The following is a 14895-nucleotide window of genomic DNA, read 5'->3' as shown; positions in this document are numbered from 1 at the left end:
TTAATTGATAGTCGTTACACGGTGTTTAGGAGTGATAGGGACCGTGTGGCTACGGGGAAGAAGGACGGCGGCGGGGTGCTAGTGGCGGTGCGGCGCGGCCTGCAGGCCACCCGCGCTGCGCTGAGGCCGCCGCCCACCGCACCCGAGCCACTGCCTGTCAACATAGACTGCGTCACTGTAGAACTTCCCTCTATAATGCGGCAAGTTACTTGGCGACCCTCCTTGCGGGGTGAAAGAAGTGGCGGGGGCGAGGTAGCACGACATGCTACACACGTAGAAAAGTGTGCCCGGATTAATCTCGCGATAGCTTGTAACTATTTCTGACGTAAGTAAAATTTTATTCTATGAGTGTTCCCGTAAATGTCATATTTAGCTTAAAATTTATAGTTTTTGACAGCATTAAAATTTGGATGTTTAGCTTCAGAATATCTACCAATTTGAATTTATGTAAAAGTGTTTTATTTTATAAATCAATTTCCATGTCACTTTCATGTTCACTCTCTGTTTGAACTTGTTCATCGTCGTCGTCATCCTCATCTTCATCATCGTTTTCATTAACTTCAATGATAAATCTTCTCGATGAGACTGACATGGTCACAGTTTATTGTAAGTGACCTAAGTCTCTTTAATAAATAAAGATTAAAAAAAAAAAAGACAAAAACCAAAAAACTCTATATCCACTCCACCTACTTTGAAGTATAATGTACTAGAGTACGCTAGTCATATTAGTTCAGTGTACACCTATAATATTTTATGTTTAATTTACATTAAATTATAAATAAACAATAACATACCTGTCCAATACATCGTCAAATACTCTATCAGATTTATAATATTCGTCTTAATTTTTTATGACATGGTCGTCACAATTTCTCCACTTTTCAGGCGAATAATTAGAGAAAAGCAACTCTAAGTCTTTTATCTCTTTATCTTAGTTAGAGTCAATCGACGTTCTTGCGAGCTCGCCTTTCACGTACCGCCACACAAGTTCAATAGGATTTAATTCCGGGTGGTATGGGGGTAGGCGAAGCACGATATGACCATTTTCTTTCAAAATTTCATCAATTTTGTAATTTTTTTCTGTGTTTTGCTCATTAATTACTTTCATTAGATCACATAAATTTTGGTTGCTTTCCTAGTTACAAGAACTGACAACTGACGCACTGTCACTGTCATATGGACTCTTCGTCTTTGTTGTTTACTTTTTCGTATCTGACTGCGCAGTACCAACCTTTAGCCGCGTAGCATGACTGATTCTGTACGCTGTTCTACAATAAGCCCCTATATTGAGACATTATACGATTTGTTGTTTTTAACGTTATTTTGTTGACGAATTATAGATACCTAATAATAATATAATGATAATATTAAAAAGGCCTCAACACGCATCCTAAGACTAATGGTCTCAGGATCAATGATCTCATGTGGGTCGCACTCAAATTATGACAGACTATATAAGATATGTGGCCGCCTCGGCTGCGCCATGGGCTTTTCAGCTAATACAAAATGTCACTCTTATTTTTCAAGCTCTAATTTTTTGTTTGTGGGCACATCTATAGATAGCGCTGTAATGAGAATTATAATAATGATAATTGAGTCCAAATAATATCTGGCAACATTATTTTACTATTATTTATTTTTAATACTGGTAATTATTAAAACTCCGGCAATGGTACGTTTCTTTACAGTCAAAATATTACGTCAAATTCAACTGCTATAATAGTTATTAAATATTTTAGTATCTAGTCATTCACGAAAATTTAATAAAATAAAACATTACATATATATTTATATTACTAATACTGACATCAATATGTTTAAAAAATATAGAATTTGCATACTACAACATATTTTAGTGTGTGTATGTCATTCACGCAATGTGTGCATGATACGGAACGTTATTTGTTATTACGGCCGCCAAAATACAAATAACTTTTTCGGATTTTTGTGATTTTATCGACAACTCTAGCTTTTTCGTGGACTCTGATTTGCCTCCTCACCTTCTGACCTTTGCGAGTACTATAATTGACCTTGATTTGGATTTTGTACTATGGCGTCGAAACATAAGTGTTTTATTCCTGGTTGTGACCAGAATGAAAAACGTAAGTACCTATATTCACTAATTAATGTTCCGACTTTGGACGAGTGTTGTGTCTACCGTCGTAAAATTAAGTTTGATGTAATCTAGCTGAAGGATTGGTGCTTAGTGGCGGCTTATCAAGCTATGTACAACTCGGTTGCCAAAAGAATGGACCTGATACCGTATTCATAGCAACTCGGCGATACCGTAATGGATCGCGTTCGTAGTTCATCGACGCTCAAGCGAAACCAAGAGTAGAAACCAGTATCCCGCGCGGCATTAAACTATGAACTCCATATCATTGGTACAGGCCAGGATTTGAACCCACAGCCTCTCGAATGAGAGGAGGAGGCCTTATCCATTACGCCACCACGGCTCTCCGTCATGCTGGTTAAATATAAATGTTTTTATTGCAGGTGAAACCACCAGTACCTTACATAGGTTCCCCAATCCTGATAAGGATGCTGGAAGATTCAGAAAATGGATCAATGCTATTGGTGGAAACTTAGTTATGCTTGATGACAATTATATTTTTAAAAATGCCAGAGTTTGTCACCAACATTTTGAATCCAAATATCATACCTGGAGTTCAAGACTCACTATTGACGCAGTCCCAACTTTATTACTCAAAGGTAAACCAATTATTTTTGATAAGCGAATGAAAAATATTAAATCTTATTCAAAATCACGTAAATAACAGCCTCCTTTGTATATCTTATGGTAAACACAGATTAGTACCTAGTGTTTCCCGTCTCACAAACTAGGATACACTTTACTTTCAGTATTGATTTATAAACACTTTATAGTACACAAATCATAGTTTTAACAATATAAAGTAAGGTGCAGGTGGGTAATGCCGAAAGGTTTTTGGGTGAGTTGGATACATGTTCGTATTTTGTCAATTTATGAGGACTGGTTGGGTCATTTTGATTAATGTAAGGACGCTTTGTATACTTGAATACACTACCTAAAACTCTGTTTAAGAGTAGAGTATAGCACTTGCTCGTCCATACAAAAAGAGAAAACGTTTTACTACCCCTAAATATTATCCAATCTTCATGATTTTTTAATATGTTATTGACACAAGGAATAACTAGGTTTATAGGTTTTCCTTTTTTCAAAATTTTCTATAGATTCAAACTTATAGGCACCTCAAATAATGTTTTTTTTGTGATTGCGACTTTGTTGAATTAAGCCGTTTGTGGATCAATAACAACGTATTTTTTTTTAAAAAGCGAAACCTATAAACCTAGAATATATTAAGCTGAAGCGATTGACACTAAAATCAAAGAAATTGGTTGATATTTAGTTAGTGTAAAACGTTTTCTCCCAAAACCAGAATTTCATCAAGAAAAGTACCTATTGTCAGTCCCGAGCTGCAGTGCTCTCTATCGCACGATTGAGGGTCGGGGGGGGAAGCAAAGCACACGTACGATAGGGATGTCCATAGTGAAGTCGATAGTAGAGATGGGATCCCGCCTGCGTTATCGATATCTATAGATATACAGGATGTCCCATGTTAAATTGCACATCCGAATCATAGTGACACAACTCGTCATTCTAAACATCTTTTGTTTTTTGTTTTAAGACTTTTGATTGTTTGCGAATTTTATTATTGCTAATTCATAGAAACTGACTGACTATAGACAGTAGATTTTTTTTCACGAATTTACAAAAGTCGTAAAACAAAAGTTGTTTAGAATAACAAATTAAGTCACTATAATTTGGATGTGCACTTTAATTTGGGACACCCTGTATATAAAAAGATGTGAATAGGAAAAGTTTAAAGTACTAGTAGGTTTTCAAGCAAAAAAATGAATAGTGACTATATTATATTTAATCCTCACTCAACATGGATTAGGTTACTTAGGAAATTTTATTTACTTACATCTAAACTAACATAGTTACTTACATAAAAATATAATACTTACTTACTTACTATAAATTGACTTGAGGCCACAAAAGCGAATAATAAAATGTATTCTATGATATAATTACTTAGGTAAGTATACTAAGACATCATCAGCCAATAATCATCCACTGCTGGACATAGGCCTCTCCCAAGGAGCGCCACAACACTCGGTCCTCGGCCTTCCTCATCCAACCACTACCCGCCACCCGCCTAAGGTCGTCAGTCCAGCGGGCAGGAGGGCGTCCCACGCTGCGTTTGCCTGTTCGTGGTCTCCACTCGAGAACTCGTCTACCCCAACGGTTATCGGTTCTTCGGCAGATATGACCAGCCCACTGCCACTTCAGCTTGCATATTTTGACAGCTACGAGTATGTCGGTAACCTTAGTCCTCTGACGGAAAACCTCATTTCTGATACGATCCATCAGAGAAACCCCAAGCATAGCTCTCTCCATAGCACGCTGAGCGACTTTAAAACGGTGGACCAGTCCTACCGTCAGTGTCCACGTCTCTGCACCATACGTCATCACTGGCAGGACGCACTGGTTGAAGACTTTTGTCTTCAGGCTCTGAGGAATGGCCGAGAAGAATATGTGACGAAGTTTCCCGAATGCAGCCCAACCCAGTTGGATGCGCCTTGCAGCCTCCTTGTCGAAGTTGTGTTCCTCAGTGTCTGCCCGAGGTAGACATATTCTTGCACAACTTCGATTGTTGCCTCACCAACGGCGACCGGCTCCGGTTTGATGTGAGCATTGTACATGACGCAGCATTTAGGCCACTTAGCATCCAGCTGAGTTCCTGCAGAGATTCTGCCATAATAACGATGTCGTCCGCGAAGCGGAGGTGTGACATGTACTCGCCATTTATACATTTGCCATGTCCTTTCCAGTCCAACGTCTTAAAGACATCTTCCAACGCATTGGTGAACAGTTTCGGAGATATCACATCCCCCTGTCTCACTCCACGTTGCAGTTGGATAGGTCTTGTCTTGTGGTCCTGTACTTGGACAGTCATAGTAGCGGCATTGTACAGACATCTCAACACCTCGATATAGCGCCAATCGATTTGGCATCTCTGCAAGGATTCCAAAACTGCCCAGGTCTCGATGGAGTCGAAGGCTTTTTCATAGTCCACAAAGGCTGATTATACTCTTCAGTCTTCTGTATAATCTGCCTTACTGTGTGGATGTGGTCTATTGTACTAAAGCCTTTTCGAAACCCAGCCTGCTCTGGGGGCTGAAACTCGTCTAACTATTGGACAAGACGGTTCGTGATAACCCTTGAGAACAGCTTGTATACATGGCTTAAAAGCGAGATCGGTCTATAGTTCTTCAGAAGGGTTTTGTCACCCTTCTTAAAGAACAATACCACGACGCTCTCAGACCATGCCTCCGGTGTAATGCCATTGTGAAGAACCGAATTGAAGAGCCTCTGGAGCTGTTCGAGGGTTGCAATACCTCCAGCTTTCAGAAGCTCTGTAGTAATTCCGTCTTCACCCGGAGCCTTGTTGTTTTTAAGCTGCTCAAGGGCTATCCTAATCTCGCCTATGTCGACGTCAGGGATGTCGTCAGTGTAGTGGCGTATTAGTGGCGCTCTGGAATCGGTGAGCTGAGCCACAGACTTCTGCGCATGTGAAGCATAAAGTTGTCCGTAAAAACCTTCGATTTCGGCAAGAACCTCCGGCTTAGAGACAACGATATTACCATCTGCAGACCTCAACTTCGTCAAGTGGCCTCTCCCAAGTTGCTGAACGAAGACTTTTGACCCCCGATTTTGCTCAATTGCTGCTTCTATGGCGCGTGTGTTGGAGCGACGGAGATCTCTTCGTATCAGCTTCTTTATACGCTTGTTGAGTACCCGTAGTTCTGACGAAGTGTCACCTGCCGACGGAAATTCGCGTCTCTGCCTCATAAGCTCGAGTGTCTCGCTTGAAAGTTTAGACTCCTTGCTTTTGCTTCTCATGCTAAAAGAAATAAATACTAAGACAACTCAACATTTATATATATATATCAATCATATATCATATAATATATATATATATATATATAATCATATATATATATATATATAATATAATCATATATATATATATATTATTTTTTTTTATACTCCTTACCCACAGTCAAACCATATTAAAATTTGGTTTTGTGGGATGTATGTAATAGCATAAGTTGTTTTCTTTGAATAAATAATTATTCTATTCTATTCTATTATAAACAGCCCCGAAACTTTGTTAGTAGGTACTTATAAACTTATATTTTTACAAAACTATCATAATAATGTTTTTTAGATTCACTGCATATATAGATCTAAATAACCTTGCATACAAAATGATAGTCCAAGTACCGGCAAAAGGTCTATTTTCCAATAATCAAAAATCCATTTTATGTACTTACCTACTAACTCGTTACTAGGTAGGTAATTACCTACATAATAAAATACTTACTCACATGAAATTATTAATAATAATAATAATATAATAATATGTGGGGACATCTCACACACGGCCATCCGACCCCAAGCTAGGCAGAGCCTGTGTTATGGGTATCGGACAGCTGATATATCTACACAAATACATAGATAGATAAATATTAAATACTAGCTGATCCCGCGCGATTCGCTTCGCCTTAAAAAGTTTTCCCGTGGGAATTCCGGGATAAAAAGTAGCCTATGTTCTTTCCCAGGGTCTAGACCGTATTGGCGCGTTGGCGCAAGCTTCATAAGCGGAGCGGATATTATGGCGATTCTCGGAATTGTAAGGAGTTGGTCCAAGTGTGGCGAATTGATAGTGACGCCACAAATGGGTTATTCCGAATAACATTTAAAATAACTTTTAGGTAATTTGAGCTAAACAACCATATGTATTTTTCGATCAGCTATAAACTTATTTCGAAATATTGCCTCGAACTGCCCAAAAGTACTTATACACATTTATATGATATTAATAATTCGGAATAACCCATCCACAGAATTTCATAATAAAATGTTCTAATATTCGGAATTACAGTCGGCTAATTCCGGAAAATCCAAAAAAATTAGAGCTAGGGTTTTTAAACTCCGAACGTAGTGAACAAAAACGACAATCTTTTGATTGAAAAAACAATCAATCAAATAACTTAACTCATTTCTTAATTACCAATGTGCGGGTAATTCCGTAAATTCAAAAATGCGGAAATTTGCACTTTTTTTACTAATTTTACGTTTTAACACGCACGCTCGGTCCTAGCGTCCTGAGTCAACCCAAGCGAGGTAGAAGATTAAGTTGCCTTCAAGGTGAATGCGGCTGTCCCATTTTAAAACACAGTAACAGCCATGAGACAAAATGTTCAGGAGAGCCAAAAAACGTTTTTGTACCTTCATTTCAATGCCCTGGTAAAACTATGATAGATATCTGAACAAATGTAAGCTTAAAAGAAGCGGCAGAACCTAGGCTTTATATACAATACTATTTCATTTAAATATGACTAAAATTGTTGCTGTAATGCACAAAAGAAAACACTTACTAGGTTTTATATGGTTTTCTCACCCTAAAACCGCCCTCACTGACCATTTCATAACCTAGTAAGGGCCATTATTGTGTCATTTAAGACAAGTTAAGTATATTGAAATTGCAATAATTGCGTAATAATTTCATTTTTTATATGTTTGGGATCCTTCACATATTATAAATCCAATTTTGCAGCACTTTTACACGACGGCACTATAAGTAATAGCTGAAATACGGGCATATTTTTATGTTTGTTTTTTTTGTTTTATGTAAATGAATTAAATAGCCATATTCAGAAGGCTCTAACATGAAAATTATTTATGACTGCCTTCAATTAGACAATATTTCCTAAATTTCTATCTAAAAATCAGTTTTATAACTTGTTTTTTTTTTGTTTATGCAAAATAGGGCTAGTAGAAAGGTTCTAACGAGAAAGGTCTCAATAGCTTTTATAAAGAAGACAAAATTTACTTATGTTCTACTTTTAATTCAACTCTCTAGGTTTCATTGGTGCAAAGATACAGGTTCTGAAATGTCTGATATTTTGTTCGAAAAAAGTGTTAGTAATAATGTATGCCATTTGTGACTTACTAAAATTAACGGACGAAAATTGTTCTTTGCTGACCATTTCAAAACCTAGTAAGCGCCATTGACCATTTTAAAACCTAGTAAGTCATTTTCACTTACTGTGTTTTAAAATGGTTGGTGGCTCTTACTATGTTTTGAAATGGTTTTCGTGGCATTTTTGATTTCGCAGGGTGGAGTAACTAGGTTTTTAGAAATTTTATTTTCGTTTCTAAGCGGTTTTTTGATATTCTGACAATGCAGTTTTGTGCGGAATCGCCTAAAATAATGTATAAATCAAAGACCCGTTTTTTTTAAAAGTTGGCGAAGAAATCGGCAAACATCGGAATTACCCGAAATTCGGCATTACCCACCTGCACCTTAATAATAAAATAAAAGTTAATGCATACAAAGGAGGACTTATTGCCAAAGAGCAATTTCTTCCAGCCAACCTTTGAGTACCGGGGTTTTTACTTGATACATAGTATTTTACTTGATTATGTACTTACATTCTTCATCATAGGTATAAATTGCACAATATTATATAAGGTTCTACCTTTTTTGGCATAATATTTTGTTGCCTAATCTCGTATTGCATAGTAACGTTTGGTCAAAGTCTCGTTACGCCTAAAATCGTATGGCATAAATCTCGTTTAGTAAAAAGTTATTTCGCATAACATTGCTTAGCCTAATAATGGTATGGCCAAATCTTGAATAGCCTAATAATGCTATGGCATAGGTTTATACAAAGTAATAATATTCGTTGGGCTTTAACTTTGACGGAGCGTCTCCCTACATAGCGCAAACTGGTGCCTTGTATTGTTTCCGCTGTTTGGAAAACGCTCCGCTCCGCTTCGCTGCGCTCCGCTTTGGTTTTGATGAACATGTGCACCTAACACGCTCCTCCTCGCTTTGCTCGTCGTCGCACCTATTTTTAGGTTTCGATCCCATGGGGTTTGTAATAATTATATTGGTCGTTAACTTTCGATTTTTTGATCATACAATATCGTGATTTTCGGGATGTAGGAGAAAAATACCACAATTTGTACATTTACTACATATACTTAACATATTATTATTTAATAAGATAACATTAGGAGAAACAAGATTATACATAGGTATAGACGAACATAAATTTGAGCAAACGAAACTTAGGTGTTTAAAGATTGTGCCTAAAGAGTTTTAGACGAAACGAGCCTTATGCCACATAAGTCTTGGCAAAGTGATGGTTCGGCCAAAAAAGTTTAGACCATACGAGTTATGCGAAATGAGTTTTGGTCAATAAAGATTATGCCAGATGAGCGGAACCCATTTTATAAGCACAGACCTTGAAAGCATTCCATACAACTATCTGCAAAAATGTATGTTATTATAAAATAAATGACAACTAGAAATTCAAGGTTATTGCTCATAAATGATTGCATGGGTATATATAAGTTATAATAAAGTCTAATTCTGTTATTTTTCAGTTTCGACACGTAAAAGACCATTGTCAGACATTAACAATTTTGCTACAGACAATACTGCACCGTCCACATCTGAAGGTAAGTTTAAGTAAAGTACCTAGTTACTGCAAGTATACTATTCTATTCTATTCTATTCTGAGAGGGGGCGAAGTTCCTGTACCTTTGTACATGTCCCCTTAATTTCAGCCAGCCTAGCTCCCGAATAAACTGGAGCAGCAAGCCTGGGTGCTGTAATAGCTGATATAGGCGCTCTGTTGGTCCAAGATTAGACAATCTTGTTTCTGTAGTGGGTGGACAAGCTAACTAGTAGTAGACTGCAATCTACTTCTGATCCCTGCAATAAAATATATATTATATACAGGGTGTTGCAAAATTGGTATACTAAGCCGAAACCTACATGTGCAGCATCTAAGCCCGAAACTGAAATCAGAATTTGGTAATTCGCGAAAAAAAATATATTTTCCATAGTAAATAGTCACGTGACCAACAAAGTTAAAAATAACAACCTGTGTTTCATTGTTTTGATTTGCAGCTTTATTGATTTCAACAGAACCAGCAGTAACTGCGAGTACTTCAACAGCTGTACCTAAAAAGCGATACTCTGCAAGAAATGAAAAAGGTGATTTTTTTTCCACAAACTAGTGGTGATAATTGTAGTTTGGAATGTACTAAACAACATACAGTACTAAAATCCAACAATATATTTTTACATTTTCAGTACCCTTAGCAACAAGGAACTACTTGGAAAAGAAGATCCAGACATTACGATGCAAGAAGGATAGTTACGTGACCAGACTGAAAAAAGCTATGAAGCTTTCAGAAAACGAAACATTTAAGAATTTTTTAAATAAATTCACGTCGCTCGCAGCCATATTTACGATTATGCAGTTTCGAGAAATAAGCAAACCAAAAATGGGGAGGAGATTTTCAAGAAATGAGAAGATCATGGCACTCAGTCTGTATAAGCAGGGCCCAAAAGCATACAGATGGCTAAGAAAAATATTTATACTGCCATCTCCTGTCACTTTAAGCAGACTGATTTCAGTTGTGGGATTAAGGCCAGGGATAAATAAAAAAATATTCCTACTATTGAAAAAGAGAGTAGAACGCATGTCAGAAAACGACAAATTATGCATGGTGTTGTTCGATGAAATTTCAATAACCCCACATTTCGAACTTAATAGAAAGAGGGATGAAATAACAGGATTTGTAAACAATGGCACAGAACGCAAGAGAAAAATTGCAGACCATGCACTTGTATTTATGTTGCGTGGAGTTTTTAAAAATTATAAGCAGCCTCTTGCCTATAGTTTCTGTGCAGGAGCAACACAAAAATATGATTTGAAGAATCAATTAAAAAATAGAATCACAGAATTGCAGGAGTGTGGCCTGAAAGTTTTAGCAACAGTTTGTGATCAGGGAGCTACAAATAGTAGCATGATTAATGCGTTGATTGAAGATACACGAATAATGTATTTGCGGCAAGGCGAAGTATTAAAAAATGATATATTTGAAATAAATGGACAACAAATAATCCCCCTATTTGACACACCTCATTTAATAAAGGGGATCCGTAACAATTTAATGACAAAAAATCTTAAATGTCAAATCGATGAAAAAATCAAAATAGCTAAATGGGAACATATAATTAAATTACATCAAGAAAATCCTGCGTACAAAGGCATCAAACTTATAAAAAATCTGACAGAAGCCCATGTTGATCCAAAAAAACTTCGAAAAATGAAAGTGAAGATGGCTACTCAAGTTTTTAGCAAAACTGTTGGCACTAATATGGGATATCTGGCAGGTGAGAATTTTCACCAATTTTAAATATCTGCTTCTTTCATCTGTTCTCCTACAACATTAATTATCGTTTGATATTATGTAATCCTGACCTGCATTTTCGTTTTTATTATTTATTTTATTTATTCTCAAATGTTTTTTTATAACATTGTAACTTATAAAAGTGTGTTAACATGTTATTCAAGATAATTAAATCAGTGCAGCATGATCAAAGCTTCATAATAGGCTCCTTCATACGGGGCTTTTCAAGAATGATAATAATATTAGGTGGCACTTCAAATTAATCTCGCGCAACCGCAGCTTTGAAATACATATTCATTAAAAACTACTACAATTCACGGCTTCCCCATTCATTATATAGAATTTAAAAAAGTTATATAAGTACATATATAATTATACTAAACCTTATACCTTTTTTTTCAGATAAAGGAATACTTCCAATAGAATGTAAAGATACTGCAGACATATTATTATTTTTTGATGAATTATTCGATTCCCTAAATGGGAGCTATGACAATTCTAAGAAAAGATGTGGAAAAATATTATTAAAAGCTGTAACACCTAAATCGGAACACAGTAAGGTATGGGCAAGGGCAAAAAAGGTTTTAAAAACAATGAAGTTTGTTACAAATCAAGGAAGGGAAGGTAGTGTGCCTTCTATTACAAACTGGCTACGTACACTGAACAATGTAGAACTATTGAAAAATCAATTAATTGACGAACACAAAATTAAGTCTATTTGGATGCGACACTTTAACCAAGACCCACTAGAAAATTTTTTTGGTTGCATCCGTTCTCATGGCTGCAGAAATATTTCACCAACAGCACTAGGCTTTGAGTCGGCATTTACAAGCCTATTGATTAATAACTTAAATAGCAACCATTCTGTTGGGTCGAACTGCCAGGAGGACAAATGCAGAATATTTCAATCAATGAAATCTCTTTTAAATAAAGAAGATGTAAAAGAAAATAATATCACTGAAGTGGATATGTGTGATATAGAGTGCAAAATAGAAGATTTTCGAGAAAAAGCCTCAAACACAGTAATATTTAGTCAGCTTAGCTACGTAGCCGGTTATATACTCAAAAGAGCAAAAAATATATATAAAAATTGTAATATTTGTAAAAAGGATGTTTGTGGCAACGAACCGAATGAATACATAAAAATTCGGGAATTTTCCACCACTCGGTCATCACTTACCTACCCTTCCATGAGTGTGATAAAGTTGTTTTCGACGATACAAGACGTCTCAACGTATATTTTAGAAAATAAAAGTGATGTCAAAGAAATTACTAGTTACTTAAAAACATTATATTATATAAATACAGATTTTGCCTTCTTGACCTGCCCAGTACATAAAAAACAATTGATAGAATTCATTTTTGAGCTGTGTTCCAGATTTTTTATTAATAATTGGTGTCGCGATGTTAATAAAATATTAAATGGGACGAGTACGGAAGTTAATAGCCCAGACCATATTAAGAAAGCCTGTGTGGAGTATTATAAAAAAAGAAATAAATGTCGAAAACCTTATCCTGATGTATTAATTTATCCCCGTTATTTTATTCACGTAGGTATTTAATAGATACAAATAGCTAGAAATAAATCAAAATACCTATGTATTACCATTAGTGCTATATATACATATATGAAATTTAGTTCCTGGGCACATCTACAGCTGGCGCTGATATCATCGTGTGACTGATAGCTCTATTCTCAGAATAATTAATGTACTCTGTGACTAAGCCCATGACAAGTCACAAAGCCCCCCGGTATAGGTTTATCGAGGCAGATTACGTGAAAATCAATAATGACCTTAAGTCAATTCATTGGAACACTATATTAAATGGTTTGTCAACAGAAGACGCGATAAACATATTTTACGAAAATTTGTATAAAATAATAAGAGAGCATGTACCTAGCCGGCCGGTTCAATCAGGTGAGTTTCCTATTTGGTTTTCTCGCCCTCTTGTTCATCTTTTTAAAAATAAAAATAGGGCGTGGTTAAAGTGGAAAACTTACAAACTTGAATCTGACTATGAAATATACTCACTATATCGTAGACGTTTTAAAAAAAACAGTAAGCTATGTTTTGACAAATATATAAATTCAATAGAAGATGGTCTACGTAATGATGTTAGACTATTTTGGTCTTACATTAAAAATAAAAAAGGTAAATGTGGTATACCTAACACTGTAACTTTTGGAGATATCAGCAGTAATAAGCCAGAAGAAGTATGTGATTTATTTCTACAGTACTTTGGTTCGGTTTACGAAGGTAGCACTACATCAGGGCATAATGTTGATATGAGATTCTCACATGACATACCGTGCGCTGATATTGTTTCTGATCTGACATTTACCCAGGATAAAGTTATTAAAGCGCTGAAATCTCTTGACGTTACTAAGGGTTATGGCCCTGACGGTATTCCGCCACTGTTCCTTAAACACACTGCTGATATAATCTCCTACCCCTTAACTATCATATACAACAGATGTATTCAGGAAGGCATTCTACCTCAAGTGTGGAAAACAGCCAACGTTGTTCCCGTTTATAAAAATGGTAGCAAACACAGTGTAGAAAACTACCGTCCCATCTCATTGTTGTCTACCTTGTCAAAAGTTCTAGAAAGGCTTGTTCATGATGCCATTTATCCAATTTTGCATCCTATCATCATACCTGAGCAACATGGCTTCGTTAAAAACAGGTCAACGATTAGTAATCTTATTGTTTATACTAACTTTTTATTCGAAAGCATGGATAATCGAGTTCAAGTAGACGCAGTGTATACAGACTTCTGCAAGGCTTTTGACAAGGTGGACCATGTTTTGCTCATGCGTAAGATTGCTTATAATGGTATACGGGGCAATTTGCTGCGTTGGTTCTATTCTTATATTACCAATAGAACTCAAAAGGTTATTATAAATGGTTTCACCTCTTCCATCATTACTGTCTCGTCCGGAGTCCCCCAGGGGTCTATTCTGGGTCCACTTCTCTTCACTATATTTATTAACAATATAGGCAAGTGTTTTACGCATTGTAAGTTCCTTCTTTATGCCGACGATCTCAAAATGTACCGCCAAGTTTTTTCATCTAAGGACTCACTATTGTTGCAACAAGATTTGGACCGTTTGTCTGTGTATTGTACGGAGAACAAATTGCAGTTGAGCATACCCAAATGCAAAAGTATAACCTTCACAAAGAAAATAAATGTCGTAGAATTCACCTATAACCTCCAAAACACACCACTTCATAAGGTTGCAGAAATAAGAGATCTCGGTATAATTCTCGACGATAAATTAAACCTAGATACACACATAAATACCATTACCAACAAGGCCTTCCAGCTTTACGGTTTTGTAATGCGCACATGTAATAATTTTAAACGCCCAGAAACTTATCTATTGTTATTTAAATCCTTAATAAGGTCACAACTAGAATATGCCACTCCCATCTGGAACCCCCACTATAATAAGTATAGTGAATGTGTTGAATCGGTGCAGCGTAAGTTTGTTCGATCGGTGAATTACAGATGTCTACGATCTAAACTATCTTACCAAAAATCACTAGTTAAGTACAGTTTAC

General features: G+C 36.3%; 2 protein-coding genes across 2 annotated transcripts; both read left to right on the top strand.

The window, feature by feature from the left end:
- The first annotated feature begins 1486 nt into the window (after positions 1-1486).
- On the top strand, positions 1487-10162 carry LOC125488613. Its single transcript, XM_048621625.1, has 4 exons — positions 1487-2102; positions 2497-2712; positions 9509-9583; positions 10038-10162. Exons 1-4 carry the CDS (start codon positions 2051-2053, stop codon positions 10145-10147), a joined length of 453 nt encoding a protein of 150 aa, XP_048477582.1. The 5' UTR covers positions 1487-2050; the 3' UTR covers positions 10148-10162.
- A 718-nt stretch (positions 10163-10880) lies between these two features.
- LOC119693658 lies at positions 10881-13890 on the top strand. The gene is made up of 3 exons (XM_048621820.1): positions 10881-11312; positions 11732-12421; positions 13805-13890. Exons 1-3 carry the CDS (start codon positions 10943-10945, stop codon positions 13888-13890), a joined length of 1146 nt encoding a protein of 381 aa, XP_048477777.1. The 5' UTR covers positions 10881-10942.
- The last annotated feature ends 1005 nt before the right edge of the window (positions 13891-14895 follow it).

Source organism: Plutella xylostella, chromosome 6 (assembly GCF_932276165.1).
Source record: "Plutella xylostella chromosome 6, ilPluXylo3.1, whole genome shotgun sequence".
Classification (NCBI taxonomy): Eukaryota; Metazoa; Arthropoda; class Insecta; order Lepidoptera; family Plutellidae; genus Plutella; species Plutella xylostella.
The sequence above is the reverse complement of the archived record's forward strand: the minus strand, read 5'-3'. Positions and strand labels throughout refer to the sequence as shown.

Excerpts from the sequence above, each read along its gene's own strand:
- LOC125488613 (XM_048621625.1), top strand. The coding sequence starts at position 2,051 with ATGGCGTCGAAACATAAGTGTTTTATTCCTGGTTGTGACCAGAATGAA. Across the intron at positions 2,713-9,508 it reads CCCAACTTTATTACTCAAAG|TTTCGACACGTAAAAGACCA; the intron begins GTAAACCAATTA and ends GTTATTTTTCAG. Across the intron at positions 9,584-10,037 it reads TGCACCGTCCACATCTGAAG|CTTTATTGATTTCAACAGAA; the intron begins GTAAGTTTAAGT and ends TTTGATTTGCAG.
- LOC119693658 (XM_048621820.1), top strand. The coding sequence starts at position 10,943 with ATGATTAATGCGTTGATTGAAGATACACGAATAATGTATTTGCGGCAA. Across the intron at positions 11,313-11,731 it reads TAATATGGGATATCTGGCAG|ATAAAGGAATACTTCCAATA; the intron begins GTGAGAATTTTC and ends CTTTTTTTTCAG. Across the intron at positions 12,422-13,804 it reads AAAAAATATATATAAAAATT|ATGTATTCAGGAAGGCATTC; the intron begins GTAATATTTGTA and ends CATATACAACAG.